This window comes from Epinephelus lanceolatus, chromosome 20 (genome assembly GCF_041903045.1).
Source record: "Epinephelus lanceolatus isolate andai-2023 chromosome 20, ASM4190304v1, whole genome shotgun sequence".
Classification (NCBI taxonomy): domain Eukaryota; kingdom Metazoa; phylum Chordata; class Actinopteri; order Perciformes; family Serranidae; genus Epinephelus; species Epinephelus lanceolatus.
The window spans coordinates 34,649,089-34,666,977 of NC_135753.1; the positions used below are offsets into that span (position 1 = coordinate 34,649,089).

At 42.5% G+C, this 17,889-nt stretch overlaps 1 protein-coding gene across 1 annotated transcript in view; it reads left to right on the plus strand.

Moving 5' to 3' along the window:
- The window catches only part of kcnh2b (potassium voltage-gated channel, subfamily H (eag-related), member 2b), a 413,129-nt gene that overhangs the window by 210,957 nt on the left and 184,283 nt on the right, over positions 1-17,889 (plus strand). Inside the window, exons 3-6 of the mRNA XM_033638617.2 lie at positions 9,329-9,484; positions 12,412-12,625; positions 13,396-13,733; positions 14,139-14,350. Coding sequence (XP_033494508.2) covers positions 9,329-9,484; positions 12,412-12,625; positions 13,396-13,733; positions 14,139-14,350 — 920 coding nt within the window. The remainder of the gene's footprint in view (positions 1-9,328; positions 9,485-12,411; positions 12,626-13,395; positions 13,734-14,138; positions 14,351-17,889) is intronic.

The following is a 17,889-nucleotide window of genomic DNA, read 5'->3' on the forward strand; positions in this document are numbered from 1 at the left end:
GTTGCATGTGTTTGTGGGAAGTTTGGTCAAATGATTTATTATACATTTGCTGGCAGATTGTCGTACAGTTTAGCTGTGGATTCATGTGGTGTTGTAAAAACACACACATGTGCATGCATACACACTAGAGTTCTAAAGTTGGTTGGGCAGGTGTCAGCATTTCCAAACCAGTGTGATATTAAACCAATACCAGATTTTACCATTAGATGTCACACTTGACTCAGCAGCTGCTCCCAAGTGGAACACAATGAGACTTACTGTGCATTCCAGTACCCGTACTACCATATTATATAGTATGCCAGAAAAAGATTTAGTGTGTCTCAATATATAGTATGTCAAATACAGTATGCCAAACATACCAGCATGTAAAATAAAGAAAATGCTTCATGAGGCTTCATTTGGCCATCACTAATGATGTGTCAGAATCTACAATCTATGCAGCCATAACTTTAAAGTTAAACTACAAACATTGCAAAGTAACATCGGCAGAGCTCTCTGGGTTGATCTATGGCAGGTAATGGATAGAAGACCCTTAGAGACCCCATGTATTAAAGTGTAGTGACTCCAGTCCACTTGGTGGTGTTGTCCCATCTATGTTTTTCAGTGTACATCTTTCATCAGCTTCAAATAAAAAATGTTATCAGTGCTGTATCGTAGGCAACTGGACTTGCTTGAGTTTCTTGCAGACGTTTGGCCTCTCATCCAAGAAGCTTCTTGAGTTCTAACAGACTGCTACGGAGTTCGCAACCTTTAAACTCTTTGTGGGTGTGAAGCCTTACACAGCGGTTGAGGTCACATGTGAGCTCTGAGTTTCAGAGTCATTAAGGTCACCTGTGAGTCGTTGACGCACCCGGCCATCTTGTGTGTCATTAGGGTTAGATGGGTCCAGGTGTGAATGGGTGTTCAGTTGTCTATTTAACGATGGTCGTTCTAGTTTGACGTAGATGGCCTCTTTCACGCCTCTTTCAATCATCTGTCTTCTCTGGCCAGCGTAAACATTGCTGTCCTCAAAGGAATGACAGTGCTCGGTGTCACACTTGACTCAGCGGCCGCTCTGGAGAGGAACATACTGAGACTGCATGGCACAGGACAGGAGAGCATCCTCGTCAGGTCAAGTCTCAGCTGTCCATTTACATCCTAAGGAGAAGGGACATTCCTGAGTAGAGCAATGTTCACATTGGCCAGAGAAGACAGATGGTATAAAGAGGCATGAAAGAAGCCATCTGCGTCAAACTAGAATGCCCATCATTAAACAGAGGAGGTTGCCTACGACACCACTTATCACCCACCTACAATGCAGTCTTGGGATGCCTCCTTAGGCGACTGAAAACCCATTCACACCTGGACCCATCTAACCCTAATGACACACTCTACTCCTGTTTATGTCAAATATAAAACTGACTGAAAACGCCTGATATCATATTTAATTTAAGGATTAGAGCTATTTTATGTTTTATCTCTGACTCTTTCAGAACACCTCTCCAATCCTTTCACCTCAGTGCTGAGGTGAGGAGCTGGTTGATCAAACTTTAATCTTTCTTTCCTTTAATCCACTTGCTCTATAGCAGAGGTTATGGTACTAATATCTAATCCAGCACACTGCAGGATGCCCTGTGGCAGAGAGGGAAGACAGAGTGGAAGAGAGCTGTTGGTTCACCTGATTATCTGTCTCGGGTTGAAAAGCTTTAAAAGAGAAGATAGGACCTCTCTGACCTTCTTGGAAGTTTTCTTATTGGAAGAATGCTTAAGAGCTGTATGTGGTCTGACTTCAAGTTGATTAGGAATGGCCACATGGAGTTAGTTTTGTGCCAATAAAACCAAACAAAACTTCTCAAATATCAAACAAAAATAACAATTTTGGAGGATAACACTCATTGAAGTGAAAAGGTGTCATCTTAAGAGTCAAACTGTTTGTGTAACCATGTAAACTGTTTCATTTTATAACATGTCTGTTAATGATTCTCTCTGCTTCGTTATCCCTGGTTTGACGTTTGCTGCATGCATTCCTATTGGCTAATGAGGTTTTGAGTGCTAAGTGGGGCTGTAACGATCCATCGATCTGGATCGATATATCGATTAAATAATCAATGATCCAATGTCATTGATGCAAAGTCAATCAGTCAATTTTATTAATAAAGCCCAATATTACAAATCACAATTTGCCTCACAGGGCTTTACAGCATATGACATCCCTCTGTCCTTAGGACCCTTAGGATTGGTCCGAGCACAGAACCTTGTGGAACTCCAAAACAAACTTTAGTACGTAAGGATGATTCATCGTGAACATTAACAAACTGAAAACGATCAGATAAATAAGATTTAAACCAGCTTAGTGCAGAACATTTTAGGCCAATTAAATGTTCCAGTCTCTGCAGCAGAATTTGATGGTCAGGCATGTCAAAAGTTAAAGCATCAACCCATATCGTCATGTTTGGGATATGCTCTTATTGTGAAAGTCCGTGTCACTGTCAATCAGCAACAGGCAGATGGGGAGCAGCCAAGAGAAAGACGATGAGGATAACGTTATTTACCTGGGCAGCAGTGTGGAAATATTTTGGATTTTTGAGAAAATACAGTTCAACAGACAGCAAATGCCGTATGTAGTGGGGAACTGCCCATTGGTCCTACGTCCCATTGTTCCGACCATATTAAACCCATTGTCTCGAAGTCTGTTCCGAAATCATCATGATGCCCTGTGGTTAAGGTCTGGTTAGGTTTAGGCAAAAAAAACACTTGGTTAGGGTCAGTAAAAGATCATGGTGTGGGTTAAAATGAAAAAGAAAGTGACAAACACATAAGCCGTGAGCCTGCTTCGCCTCAAGCCTTTCCCAGCTGACCCAGAAATACGCCCGCCGGGAGCTGTTCAGCACTGCGGACAGTTGGACTAATGGGATGTCGGACCAATGGACTGTCGGACCAATGACATGGACACATGTAGTGATTGCCAAATGAAGCCTCATGAAGAATTTTCTTTATTTTCTGAGCCCACTAGATGGCGCTCATGGTTTAAAGAGAGAGGCTCAAAGAATGGCAATTCAGTGTGCTTTCAACCTTTTGTTGAACAAAAAGCACCATCTAGTGGGCTCAGAAAATAAAGAAAATGCTTCTTGAGGCTTCATTCGGCCATCACTAGCCGTATGTAGACAATGCCATTACAAGAAAAAACATGATGTACCTGCCTGGATGGGCATCTCACTCCGCTAACTTCTCACTACAGCAACATTAGCTGCTCTGTTTTAACATTGTTCTGCTGAAAAAACATGCGTGCAAACTGAAATTCAACAGAGCTTCAATGTGAGGTGATGCAGTGACTTTATCCAGTCATGAGTAAGAAAAATAATGACGTTACATGTAATCTGTTAAGTTATAAGTAGAGGGAAAAGTCCACAAGCTGCTAGGCTAATTTATGCAGTGTAAACATGCTAAAGCTAATGATGGGTGACTAGCAAAAAACAATCGTTTTGTCTCTGAACCTTGACAGTTATTACTGAGCTGAATACTTTTGTTCAGTTGTCTTCTTATTGATCCATATTTCATGGCTGTTTGGAGAAGTTTACCTTCAGGACTTTAAACCAGATAGACCTGAAGTTTTATGAAAGAGATGATGGTTTGGGTTAAAAAGAAAACATCTCTTTCACAAAGGTCTCTCTGACAGAAAGTCCTGAAGGTTAATTTGTCCCATGAACTGTTTTATATGTGTTAGTGGAATCAATTGAAAGTATTATTTAAGTGTTGTTTTTATCTTTTATGGCCCAAAGCAAAAAAAGTAAGGTGTGGCAGCTTCTTGTGTAACTGACTGTGTTAGCTGGGCAGATGATATCATCTCCTATCGATCAAAGGCTCCTAAATCGCATCGAATCAAAATCGTATCGTGGCAGACTTTGTAATATTCGCAAATATTGCATCGTGATGAAACTGGTGATTCACGCGCCTGGTGCTAAGTGCCCTGCGTGTCGTTCAGTGCAACAAGTGTTCAGTTTTGGAGGACAGAACGACCCTAAACAGCGGCCCTGCTGGATTCCCACAACATTAGTAAAGTTTAACTAGCAATAACGTGAATAAATGCAACTGAACATAACATGAAAAAAACATCACATTTTCCTTGTCTGTGAAGACAACAACTTCCATGATCCCATGCTACTTCACCATGTCATCAGAGTCCGTCTTTGTTATACATTCATTTTGTCACATTTCTTGACCAGTAATCTTATTTTAGGGTTTGACTGACTGATGACTGGACTGTAAAGTTTAAAGCATGTGCCTTTTGTATAATATATCCTGTGGCTATTACAGTGTGTTGTGTTATGATTCCTGAATGAATTTATTTATTCTCTGGAAGATGTGACCCGAACACAGAGAAAGTTGTTTTGTGTCCTGAGTGTTTCTGTTCTTTTTGTTCATTCAATTGCAGGAGAAATACAGTAGCCTTGGGTGCAAAGCACAACTCTGGACAAAACACAGGAACAAATCAGAGTGCACTATGAATCAGAGAAAAGCAATGTTAGAGAGGACACAACGGGAGTTCAGGAAACACAATTGGATTTTCATGGAAAGAAAAAAACAGTTTTTTTTCTTACTGTCGAACAAAAGATGTCTTAATACTTTCCACCTTCCCTCAGGCTGCCTGTGGCTCTCAGCTTTGTAAAGCTTTAAAAACAAGTCAATAATAAATATTTTTATTTAACAAAAAAAGCCCCTGGTAATTTCTTAAAACAGTTGGGCACTGTAGTTTTTATGATGATAGTTAAACAATAGAAAATTGTGCATATTTTGGGGCCTATATTCTTCCGTGGAAAAATAACTTTCTAAAGTATGTAAACAATAAATAAATAGAAATAAAACTTACTTCTGAGCTTCTTTGGTAGCTTTTTTTTGTAAACATCTTGTGGCCTCAGCTCAAATGTTTATTAGCTGCTTGGTTTTTATAACAGGCTTTTGTTTTTGTTTGTAAATTCAAATTTTTATTTTTTTTCATTAGGGTGGTGCACAATGGTTCTAGATGTCAAATGAGACATTCAGTCTCGACTAACAAAAATAATACAAACAGGATAATAGGGATCCGTACAAGAGGGGTACAGCACCAGCCTCAATCCACCAAAAAACAGTCAAAATAATACAATTAAATTTGAAGAAATAAACACATTAAAATTGACAGTAAAAATAATACAAAGTTGGCAGGGTAAGGCAAAACAAAAATCACACTTCCAGGCCCCCAGCCCATTTAAAAACAATTCCAGATATCTCCCCAGATTGGACCTTGAGCACAATCAGTCATTCTAGTCAACATAGATTCATAAGAGACAGTTTTTGTAACAGTTCTTGTAATACACAGCTCTGCAATCAAATGTGCGAATATGCAAAGGAGAGCTGGCAGCGTATCCTTAAAGCTGACAGTGAGGGCAAAAGTCTGATCAGTGAGAAAGAAGCAGAGGAAATTTTAAACACAAAGACATATTATAAAAAAGTGTAGAAGATCAAGTGTTTCCGTGGTTACACAAATAATTTATTTGCGTGTGAAATGTTTTACTTTCAAGGTGCATTTATTTTAGTTCAATTCTCTCTTAAATTCTTATTTTTGTTCTCGATATTTGAGAAGTTTTGTTTGATTATAGTGAATTGAATTCCGTACAGCCTGTTTCCTGTTCTCCACTCCTCTCTCGTCTCTGCTTTACTGCAAGAAAGCAGTGATGGCCAAATGAAGCTTCATGAAGCATTTTCTTTATTTTCTGAGCCCACTAGATGGCGCTCATGGTTTAAAGAGAGAGGCTCAAAGAATGGCAATTCAGTGTGCTTTCAACCTTTTGTTGAACAAAAAGGAAATGCTTCATGAGGCTTCATTTGGCCATCACTACATGAAAGATCGTTCCCACTTTGTCCCTGTTAAACCAACAGTGTCCCTGCATGTGCGGGATGGCTGTGGTTTAGAAAGTAGAGCAGGTTGTCCTCTAATCATTAGATTGGCAGTTTGATCCCCAGCTCCTCCCGTCTGCATGATCAAAGCGTCCTTGTGCACGATACTGAGTGAAGTGAAAAAGTACTTTGAGTAGTCAGATGGCTAGAAAGGTGATATACAAGTGCATCCATTTACCATTAGTGTTTTCAGGACACGCTCTCTGTCTTTGCCTTCCTCCTTTCTTCATCCTCTCACTCAACTTTTTTCTTTCATCCGTGTTTCCCTCCTTGCTTGCTAGATTTCTAATTTCAGTTTCACCACTTCAGTCATCTGTGAAGAGCCTCAGGAAATCCACTTGAACTGATTGAGTGGTGTAAAGCCCATACCTTGTAAAAGTCAGCTGTAATTCAGTCGTTTCTTAATCCATGCGTGCTTTTGAGGATTGTGTGAGCACAGGTTATGCGGCCATGATGGATCTCATCTTTCTCAAGGAGGCCAAAATCTAACTCTGCTTACTTCAGTGGTGATATGCTGTATGCTAAAGTGTTAGCAGCCACACCAGAGAGAGCTGTCAGGGATCTGGTGCGAGCTGTTTCTCATGACATAATGGTCAGATTCCCCCCGAAAATGGGAGTAGTCCTTTACACTGAAAGTTTGGTGGTCTGTTTGGCTTTTGAGTTGAACACAGTGTTGTATGATCACCGGACCGTCCCTGGTCGGCCATGAGCAGTTTGCGCTCTGTGCTTTTTTTGGATGTGTTTTAGTGCATTGTGGTAATCTCCCCCGAGCTTCGTAAATCAGCATCGCTGAGTCAGATTATCAGATGGTACACGCTGAATTGGAAAACATCCAGGCGGAGCATTTAGATGAAATGTCATTTGGCCTGTTAACCTCACAGCTCGATGCGTTTCAGATGCTCTCGGAGGAAATCTTTTACAGTAGACACAGACTGTGTGATGGTCAGCAACAAATGGCTCTGATGCGTCTAAAATATGTCAGACTAATCCTTGGTTTTCACTTCACCAATTCGGGACAGACACACACACACACACACACACACACACACACACACACACACATACAGATTAACTCACTCATGTGTGCATGTGTCCACAAAGACCCACAGTACAGTTGTACACATTGTACAGCGCACTCATACATTGATGTATGCTTACATACGTGATTATGTTACACACATTATGTAACACACACACATAGAAGTGGAGCACAAGCGAGTGAGTGTTCCAGATTCATTCGAAGATTTCACAATAAATACTTTCTTATTATGTATTAGACTTAAAACAATAAACTGAAGTTAAATCCTCTTTTGTTGACATTTAATCCTACATTGTACTGTGTGTGTGTGTGCATGCACATGTGTGTGTTTGTACAAATCACATCTGTCATCCACAAAAACACACATCGCTGTGTCCTGTGTCTTAACAGAAACACGTACTCACAGCTCACTGTTTTACAGTTTGGTTTTGGCCGGCTGGTTGACTGACTGACGCTCTGTGATAACACCAGCGTGTTTCTGAGGCATCGTCTCTCATGAATACATGAACACAAGTTCCATGAATATGATCCACCGAGCGAAAGCCCTCCAGAGGGAGGACGAGTCCTGTAAATCTGTCTCTGATTACAGTTCCTGTGGCAGTAATTAGAATCAATTGGGGAATCAATCAGTCCAATATAATCTGTTTGACAACCTGATAGGAGACATTTCATTTATTATCTCAAGTTATTTACTTATGTACATGGAACAAGATGATAAAACGTTCCCTAAAACATGTCTGCTGTTGGTTTGACTTGTCCTTCAGCGCAAACATCCTATAAAATATGCATTAATATGTTTTATTTTTCAACACTGATGGCGGGGACGACACCAAATTCAACCTACTTATTGGCTGAGTGAGTATTTGAGGTATTGACGTTCTTTAAGCTTCTGTCACTCGCACTCCTCTTTGTGACAAAATCTCGTCTTACAAACAGCCAAAAACATTTGAAACACCATGATCCAGAGTTTCCCCGTCGGGGCAGGTGGCTGCAGAGCTGTGCAAAGCAGCTTTAGGCGTGCAGCAACACCTCCAGTGATTAAAAAGGCTGCAAATGCTGTGTCACAGCTGTTAATGAAAACAGGCATGAATGGACCTGACCCAATAGCTTATGAATGAACATGAGACCAGGCATCTACCTACACATGTGCACATCACCATGCATGGACACACACACACACACACTCTGCGAGATATGGCCAGATGGTGTAATCCTTCAGTATTCCCTGTGTTTCACATTTTTCCCCTCCTGTGTTGGGATTATGCTCTTGTCCAATCGGATTTCGGCCCACTCTCCAGTGATGATGTGAGATGAATGATGAGCGAGGCAGGCGTGCAGTAGGCACACCGTACGTCGGGTTGTACAACACACCGGGTTGGATGTAAATGCTCCACTTTGCCAAAACCGCTGTGGCTGCCATTTTTAGAGCCGGTCACTGACCATCACTGTCCAGGTAAGACGCGGGACAAATCAGAGCCAGGTACACTGAGATATTTAAAGGGACTATTAAAGATCTAAAGGCTGCTTCAGGCAGTGGCCAAGGTGTCCATGTTTGGAGGAAACAAATATCGACTCGAGGATTATGGCAACAAACTAAATAGCTTTCTTAAGTTCTGAAAAAAGCTGATGCACAACATGAGCTGGGATGAACAGGACGAGGGGTTGTATGGTGTAGACGGACAGATTAAATTGGATTTAAATGATGTTTAAAATGACAACAGGGCTGCAGTATACTTCAGAGATAGTTTTGAAAACATTGCAAGGCCTTGTGTTTGTTTGCTGATTTTAGCATCCATTATACCTCCTGCTGTGTACCATTAAAAAGTCTTAGTAGTTGGAGCGTTTTAAAATAAGACAACAATGCCGTTCATGTCTTAATGTGTGTGTCTGTATTTTGATGTTCTGAATGTTCCCAACCAAACTAGCATCTTATTCTGACCTCCAGTCCTGCTGCTATGCACAGTGTATCCAGGCCCGTAGACCTGGCAGAAACCTCCCAGCCACTTACCGTCATATGAAGTCTAATTTCACGCTTACTTAGCTGTTTTAGCCCTCGTGTGGCAGATTAGCAAACGTGCGCGGCCTCATATGGAGGAGAGTGTGTGCGCTGATTAAATGCAGATGCACATTTAATGAGGAGAGAGAATGACAAAGTGTGTGTGAAAGCGGGCTGGTGTAATTAGCGCGTATATGCTCATGCACGCTGTGACGTGCGTCTGTGACAGCGTCTCTGCACACTGATTTATTGTGTGAATTTTACAGGCATTAAAACAATGATTGAAAGTTTGTGTTGTGTGCGAAGAAGCATTTCTGCTGCAGTCTACACCTGTGCTGTACAATCAGTCCGACTGAGCTTTATCTGTCTCTCTTCCCACGCAGGTCAGTGCTTCCTGTGCATGGTGGACGTGGTGCCAGTGAAGAACGAAGATGGCATGGTGATCATGTTCATCCTCAACTTTGAGGTCATGTCAGAGGAAGCACTCCGAGACCACAAACAGGAGCTCAACCACCGCCTGCCCACCTGGCTTGTCACTGGTAGCTACTGACTCAGCTCGTTTGCTTTGTTTGTTTACTGCTCTGTGCTAATCAAGTCAGGTTTGAGACACTCTGTCAGCAAGTATCCCTCCTCTCTCTGCCTCCAGGTTCTTCTTCGTTCTTGTTTATTATCCCGCGCTGTTGGGCTATAATTACTTTGAATGTTTTTAGTTTAAATAAAAAGCTCAGAAAATCATTAGTAATATAATACTGCTTCTCTTCTGTTAAGATACAGAATGTGATCTTTTAGGACACTCACCCACAACAGTGGAGGTAGCAGAGTACATTATGTGCACAGACTGTACAGAAAGCTAAAGAACGTCCTCCTGTTGATTGACACACCACTTTGTGGTGGTAGAGAGGTCGGCTTAGGCAAATAGCCTCCTTTTGTTACGTAACCGTAAGAGCACACCCAAAATCTCACTTGTTTGAGTGCGCACCCTTGTGGTTTGAACAAATAGGCCAAACGAAAAAACGGAGCCACTTTCATCCTCTAAAATTTCAGGCAAGTTTCAACTGAGGTCCAACTCCAGTATACACGTATTAACAAGGAAAAATGTGATTTCCGGGTGATGACTCCCTTAAAGGGAAATTTCGGTTTATTTCAACCTGTCTCCTATCGGCCGCGCTTTGGAAAGCAGAGCTAAATGGTAAACAAACATGGCAGCACACCGGTAAGGTAAGACAACACGTTTACATGTGGTTTTCTATATGTTCTCTGACATTTATCCCAACAATATGAGGCAGTCTTTGTGGAAAAAAAGCTTGTTTAGTGGACTAACTTTGCACTTGAAGGTTGCCTGTTCACTTACGTTTTAACAGGTCTGATGCTACTATGCGCCCCGGCTGTATCTAGGCTAACGGCTAACATGCTAACTATTATTTTTATGTCACTAGTCACTTGAAACAAATTTAGGACGATAGGAGACAGGTTGAAATAAACCGAAATTTCCCTTTAATAAGAGGAATTTAAAGCAATTAAATCCTCAGTTCCTCTCTAGCAGCTAGGCAATGAAGACTGTAAAAAAGACGCGTCTCCATGCTTCGTACTCCGTACCCTAAATTAACTTTTTGACTCACCGACCACAGGGACTAGTAGATGAAAAAATCCACCGTCCAAGCATGTTTTTTACTAGTCATTATAATAAATCGCCTTTTTGTATCACATATGCAGTTGTTTATGAAAAAAAACAAGGTATGATGTCGAATAGAAACTTGGAGAAGACGCCAGAGCAAGTTTTGAACCAAAATTATTTCAATATATGGAACAACTCATAATCGCAGCCTCAGCATGTCAAAAAGTTCCCTCTGGTAAACAGTGATGCAGCGTGTACGTGTAGGACTTTATTAAGAATTATGAAAGGTAAGAACGGACGGAGTGAAGCTAATGTGCTGCTGTTGACTATTTATTTAATCTATTTCAGATCACAAAACCGCCATGTTATTATTTAATAACGTTCATAAATATGGGCGCTGTGGTAGCTAGCACCAGACCACGGCAAGTGATAGTTTAATGGATCAGCTGATGTCCTGTCCAGTAATCAGTTCCTTAAAACTAGGACTCTTGAGACAGTCAGTTTTGCAGCACTGTTAAGACATGAATAAAAACACAACTGTATTATGTGTGTGTCTCAGCAGGTGAGCAGCAGAGCAGTAGTGATGGCCAAATGAAGCCTCATGAAGCATTTTCTTTATCTTCTGATCCCACTCGTTGGCACTCATGGTTTAAAGAGAGAGGCTCAAAAATGGCAATTCAGTGAAGCTTTCAACCTTTTGTCGAACAAAAAGCGCCATCTAGTGGCGTCCATTAAAGGCAAAAGCCCCAAATAATAATCTAAAACAAAACAAACAAAAAAAAAAAAAAGCGCCATCTAGTGGGCTCAGAAAATAGAGAAAATGTTTCATGAGGCTTCATTTGGCCATCACTACAGAGCAGCGCGCCCATAAATGATGCCAAAACGTAGTAGATGCTCTTAGCGTATGTTTTTTATGACATGAATGTGTTGGTATAAACATTTATCTGTCAATGTTGTGCATCGCCTTCCAATATTTACATGGCAAACAGAAAATTTACCCACATTTGGTGTTAGTTTCGTTAGTTTGTACTACTCCACTGCTCATTTGGTTGTGAACCTCACCTCAGTGAATTCGCAACTTGCTGTAAGTCGGTTTAAACTGCAGGTTATACACAAGTTACCCCACTAGTCATAGTTTTCTGCAGTGTCAGCAGTACACATAAAAATGGCCACTGTTCTAACAATCATCCTGTCAATTCAAATGAGGAGGTCCGTTCTACTCTCGTTCTATATCTATGGACGCAGTGATTAAAATCCTTGTCCAACATGCCTTCCTGTTGATTCACCTTTCCTTTTCAATAACTGAAGTGGACTTAATATGTTCAGTCAGTGAGAAATGCCAACCAGCCCTTGAATTCGTCTGGAGCCTGCAGAACGACCAGGTGGTCGTGATATTACTCCCATGAATATCCTGGCTATCTGTGTTGGATCAGGTTTGACAAAAATTATTATTTTTTTATTGATATGAGCGTTCACTGAATGTTCCAGAGGGATGACCCTGGGGAACAGCTTCTGAAGTAGGACAGTGATAATAATTGGAATCAAGTCTGTCTCTAAACCAGATTTCTTGTTTTTTTAACTTTGTGGATAAAACCGAAATCTAATCAATGGTGCTGTCCTTAATTCCTGTGGATTGTTTTGAGCCTGTATTTTGAATGTCTGTTAGACTCATCCTGTTCAAATCTCCGCCTCTCCTAGCATGCCCTCCGCTACCTAGAATGTTCTCCCATAAATTGAATCACACTTTCCTTTTGGTTTGCCACTCTGTTTCTCTTCCCTGCCACAGTTTAGGATTGGACCACCTGTCACTGTGCAGGCAATGAGTCTCTTCCTCCATCTTCTCTCCTCCAGGTCGTCCACGAGGCTTCAAGCTGCGTCTTCCCCTGCTGCACTCCTTGTCCAACAGCAAAGTGTCTCTGAACGACGCAGAGGCCGGTCGCATTCCCACCGCTACGCCCCTGCCGCTGCACCCAGAGCACCAGAGTCAAGAGTCCCTCGGCCTGGGGGAGTTTCTGCCTCTGCCCCCTTTACCACTAAACCACCAGGAGCAGATCAGTGGAAGCAGGTGGGCCATGAATTGCTATAAGGACATGTTTGGGATGTAGAGATTTTACTGGTTATGTGGAACATGTCTCGCTAAGGGTGTGTGCAGTGTGTGTGTGTGTTTCCCCAAAATATTCTGCTGTTCTTAAGTCTGATGAATTTTTCTCTGGCTTTGGTTCAGAATGTTTTTGTCAAGAGACTTAGTTAGGCTCATTAACTTCTAAATTGGACTTTTGCCGTGAATATAATGCAAATGAAATCCTATAAAATGAGAATACGCCAACGTATTCCACAAAATCTTCACTGTAAGTGTAAGTACATAATACGTGGATTGTTCACTTTATTGCGCCTCAATTTAATTTCTTTTTACGGGCAAAGCTTCTTGCAGCAAACTAGTCTTGAATACTTCCTGTAAGCAATTCTACCTGTCCATTTTCCTTAGATGGCCAAATGAAGCTTCATGAAGCGTTGTCTTTATTTTATGAGCCCACTAGATGGCACTTTTTGTTCAAGAAAAGGTTGAAAGCACATTGAATTGCCATTCTTTGAGCCTCTCTCTTTAAACCATGAGCACCATCGAGTGGGCTCAGAAAATGAAGAAAATGCTTCATGAAGCTTCATTTGGCCATCACTAATTTTCCTCCTACAATGAGGTCAAAGGTCACTGCTGGCTAAAAACAACAGCATTCTGTTTTTCGTAAGGACACAAACTTGTCAAGTATAGTTCCAGACAGACTCTTCCAAATCTGTAACATGCTGTTAATACCCATTATGTTCCCTTCTGTTCCCTAGGTCAGCGCTACAGAGTTGGCCAGAAGACCGCCAAGAGGACCAGCGCACCTTATTGGGCCCTGACCCTTCTGTACCCCCTCCTCCTCCTCCTCCGCCTCCCCACAGATCCCACCTCGCGGGTCCCCTCACCCAGTCGTCACCTTGCGTAGCGCCTCACCACCGCCTCAGCCTCAACCCGGACGCCTCGGGCTCCAACTGCTCCTTGTCGCACAGCCGCTCGCGGGAGAGCTTCCACAGCATGCGTCGCGCATCCTCCGTAGACGAGATTGAGGCCATGAGGCCCGACTGGGACCGAAAGAACCGCAGAGCGAGTGTCCGGCCCGGCAGCAGCAGCACGGGTAAGACAGAGGAGGTGGAAAAAAAACAGGCATCCTTTTCTGTGGGCCCTTTTAGGGCTGACATCACAATGACGTCATTTTATTAGCTGGAGGCTAAACCTGCCTCTCCCCCACAGGGCTGTAGGCTACATAGGAGTCTTAAATGTGGTCTTGTTGTGTTATTGGGAGCCAGAATAGAAGGAGTCATGGCTCAAAACCAGTTTGTGCCAGAGTGTGCTCCAGCACTCTGAATGAGTGTCTAAAACAAGCTAACAGGTTTCGCTAGCTACTGTTAGCTAATGTCTGTGGAGGTATTTTTGCCTCCAGCTAAGCCCCGCCCACCAAAAAACATCACACAGTTTACTAACAGTAAAAGGGTCCCTTATCCACTTTGATTTTTACGTTACTGTCTGTGTGTGTCTGCAGGTGCAGTAAACAGTAAGTCCAACATATTGAACTCCACGTCGGACTCGGACCTCATGCGGTACCGCACCATTTCCAAAATTCCTCAGATCACCCTCAACTTTGTGGATTTCAAACCTGACCCACTCATCGCCCTGCCCAGCGGGGAGATGGACATCATAGCTCCCTGCAAGCTCATCGACCGGACGCACCATGTCACAGAGAAAGTCACACAGGTAGGACGCAGTGGGGGGAAAAGTTGCGCTTGTGTTGTTGGTGAAGCAGTCTTGGCTGCTGAATGGTTTTTGTGTCAGACTTTATCTGCTCTTTGTTGTAGTTAGCACATAATGGACTTGGGGGTTCGGGAGTGTAAATGTGTGTGCTCGTGTACTGTATCGATTCTAAAAAGCACAGTGGTTTAGTGGTTAGCATTGTCGCCTCACAGCAAGAGGTTTCCTGGTTTGAATCCAGGATGGGGATGCGGCGGATGGACTGTGCCGAGTTTGCATGTTCTCCCTGTGTCAGCATGGCTTTTCTCGGGGTTCTCAGTCCAAAGATGCGGGTTGTCCGTAGGTGTGAATGTGAGTGTGAATGGTTGTCTGTCTCTATGTGTCAGCCCTGTGATAGTCTGGTGACCTGTCCAGGGTGAACCCTGCCTCTCACCCAGTGTCAGCTGGGATAGGCTCCAGCAGATAAGCGGTTACAGAAAATGAATGAATGAATGAAAGAATATTCATGTATTGCCTTTGGACAGATATGTAAATTAGTGTCTGCCAGCTACCTCCACACCCTATAATCTGACAAGTCCTCCTGTGGAGATAATGCTTGTAGCGCCAGCTCAAGTCAGTGAGGTTGAGATTGATTGAGCTCTGATGAGCTGATGATGGAGGGTTGTATGGCGGTATTCCAATCATTGGTGATTGACTTTGGGAGGAGCAGAGAAAGGACGTATGGGACATGTGAAGTTGCACTTTCATTTCCTCTTTGTCTCTAGAGCCTGTGCTCTCCAGCTCCCATCTCCCTCCACAGTCAGAGCTGCACTCACTTCCCCTCCTCTCTCGCAGGCTGCAAACACATCACCTCCTTCACACTAATTGCTCTTAAAAAAAGCCTCTACTTCTCTCTGTAGATGTTCTGTCTGAAGTTCTGTCTCACATAGTCGGTTACAGGGACACTGTGTACATGTCACTTCTTATAGCTGGCTGCATTTGGTGTGATAAAGTAGAATACGCAGTAAAGTGCAGGATATCTTAAATTGACAAAAAAAAATGCATCAGCTGTGATTTTATATTATTAAGATTTTAAAATAGATGAGTCTTGAGTTAACTCTGCGGCTCATTTTGAAAAATGATTCGTGTCTGGCCACCACCTGTTTTTTTTTTTTTCACCGCATCTGCTCAAAAAGCATTTGTCAAGGTAATTCAGTTGAGGAGGCACAGAAGAGGCGACCATATGGGACTTCTGGTGAGAAGGACAGTCTGCTTTGACTTCATCATTTTACCAAAGTGTTTCTTCTGGTGCTCACAAAACAGCCACATTTAGCAAACAAGTAAAGAAGGAACCTGAGATTATAAAACTTGTTTTGGGATGTCGCTGTCAGAGGAGAGCTTTGCTGTGGGCAGTGGCTGCACAAACAAGGTGGTTGATAGGGAAAATTGAATTGAGTATTATATCTTTCAGAGAAGCAGGTTAATTAGGTTCCATCACTGAGCATTGTGCTGCCTTGTTTCAGATTGTTCATTAATAATAATAATAACTAATCCATACCCACTGAGTACAGCATACCATACCATGACTTAAAAACACCAACATTGGTCCACAGGGAGAGCCACAGCGATCGGTCGCATTTTAGCCATTTTGAAGCATTTTTCTGTTGTTATAGCGCCACCCAGTTGCCAATTAGAGTTAAATTTCTCCAGTCACCTTGAGGCGTCCTGTTCTACATATCTACCAAGTTTAGTAAAAATCCATATGGCGGTTAGGCCTAGATAAGAAATGAGCTCTCTAGCGCCCCCATTTTGTTTGATGGGGTCAATAATGGAGGGGTCCCCTCAGATTATGTGTGGTCATATGCCTACAAAGTTGCGTGGTGATGGGTGAAACCCTTGAGATGTTATACACCTTTATGTGATGAGCCACGCCCTCCGCAATATTCATTGCCTCATAGAAGCTCAGTTGTAGTAAGTTTTCCAACTTTTGCCAAGAGGGAACTTTAGATATTGGTCCCTAGATTATGTTCACCCAGTTTCATGCAGATCGCTCAAACTTCCTAGGAAGAGATCCATTTGAAGTGATTTTCAAAACATTCAAAATGGTGGAAAATCTATATAAGCAGAAGTTATGGGTTCTTGAGGCAAATGTGTTCCTCATGAGGAGAGGCATCTCTGTGCAAAGTTTCATGTCTCTACGACATACGGGGCATGAGATATGCGCATTCAAAGTTTGCAATTTCAATCGGTTGCTAAAGCGCCCCCCTTTGGCCAATTGATGTAATATTGCTTCATTGGCAAATTCAGTCAGTGAGGAGAAAAACGTGGAACAGACACACAGACAGAGTTTTCAGGAGGTTGGCATCAACACACCTGAGTGTGGGAGGGAGTCTGCCAGTGAAGGAGCTCAGACAGGTCTTTGGGAGTCAGGTTGTGGAGGGCTTTATAGGTGGCAACGAGGAGTTTGAGGTGGACACCCTGAGGGACTTGGAGCCAGTGGAGGTTATGAAGGATGGGGGTGAAGACGAGCAGCAGAATTCTGGATATATTTTTGTTTCTTTTGGATGATGAACCATAGAGGATACTGTTGCAGTAGTGATGAATGCCTGAATGAGAGTCTCTGCAGCTGAAAAGGAGAGGGATGGGCGGATGTGTGTGATGTTTCTGAGATGGAGGAAGGCTGTTTTGGAGATGTATTTGATATGTTGGTCAGAGGAGAGGGTTTGATCATAGGTGACACCAAGGTTATGGACATAGGGGGAGGTGAGCACAGTGGAGCCATCATAAGAGCCGCCATAAGAGATCTGGGATTGATAATGATGAGTTCTGATTCGTCACAGTTACATCTGAGGAAATTGGTTTAAAGCCAGTATTTTATTTCAGTGATGAGTCCTCCAACAGTAGAATAGACTTATGACACTGATTTTCTAAAACCTAGTGTCAGAAGCTAATGGCACCCTTTTTCATTCCACACTTTAACATTTTCATGCTTCTGCCCCGGCGACAGCTCTTGCTGGAAGCATAATGGGCCTCATTCACCCATATTTTCCCAAAGTTCTTTCTTAAATTTGCTCCTTAAAAAAATCTTACAAAAAGTCAGACTCATAATGATGATGTGCTCTTAAAAAGCAGAAATTTTCACACCTGTGTTCTTATAATGATGAATCCTCTTGTGCTCGTAAGCTGAAAGCACATGCAAGGTGGTTCCTAATTAGCATGGATATATACGCCCTGCAAAACTCCATTAAAGGGCATAAGACTGCAGGGCTGTGTGCACAGACACTGAAGAAGAGGGAGTTGAATAATTAAAGTACAGAATGCCCAAAGGAAAGTCTGAGGAGGGTGGAGGAGCGCCGGACTCCAGACATATTAAAGAAAAGTGTTTGCAGTGGAGCAGGAAGTATCTATTGAACGAGCTGTCATATTTAGCAGCACCGATAGTGGATCCAAAAAACACAAAAAAGATGGGATGCTAAAAATATGCGTTAATCAACCACCCGACATGCAAACTGTAAACTTCATGCATTCTGTAGCAGAACTTTCAGGACTGAGGACACAGAGGAACG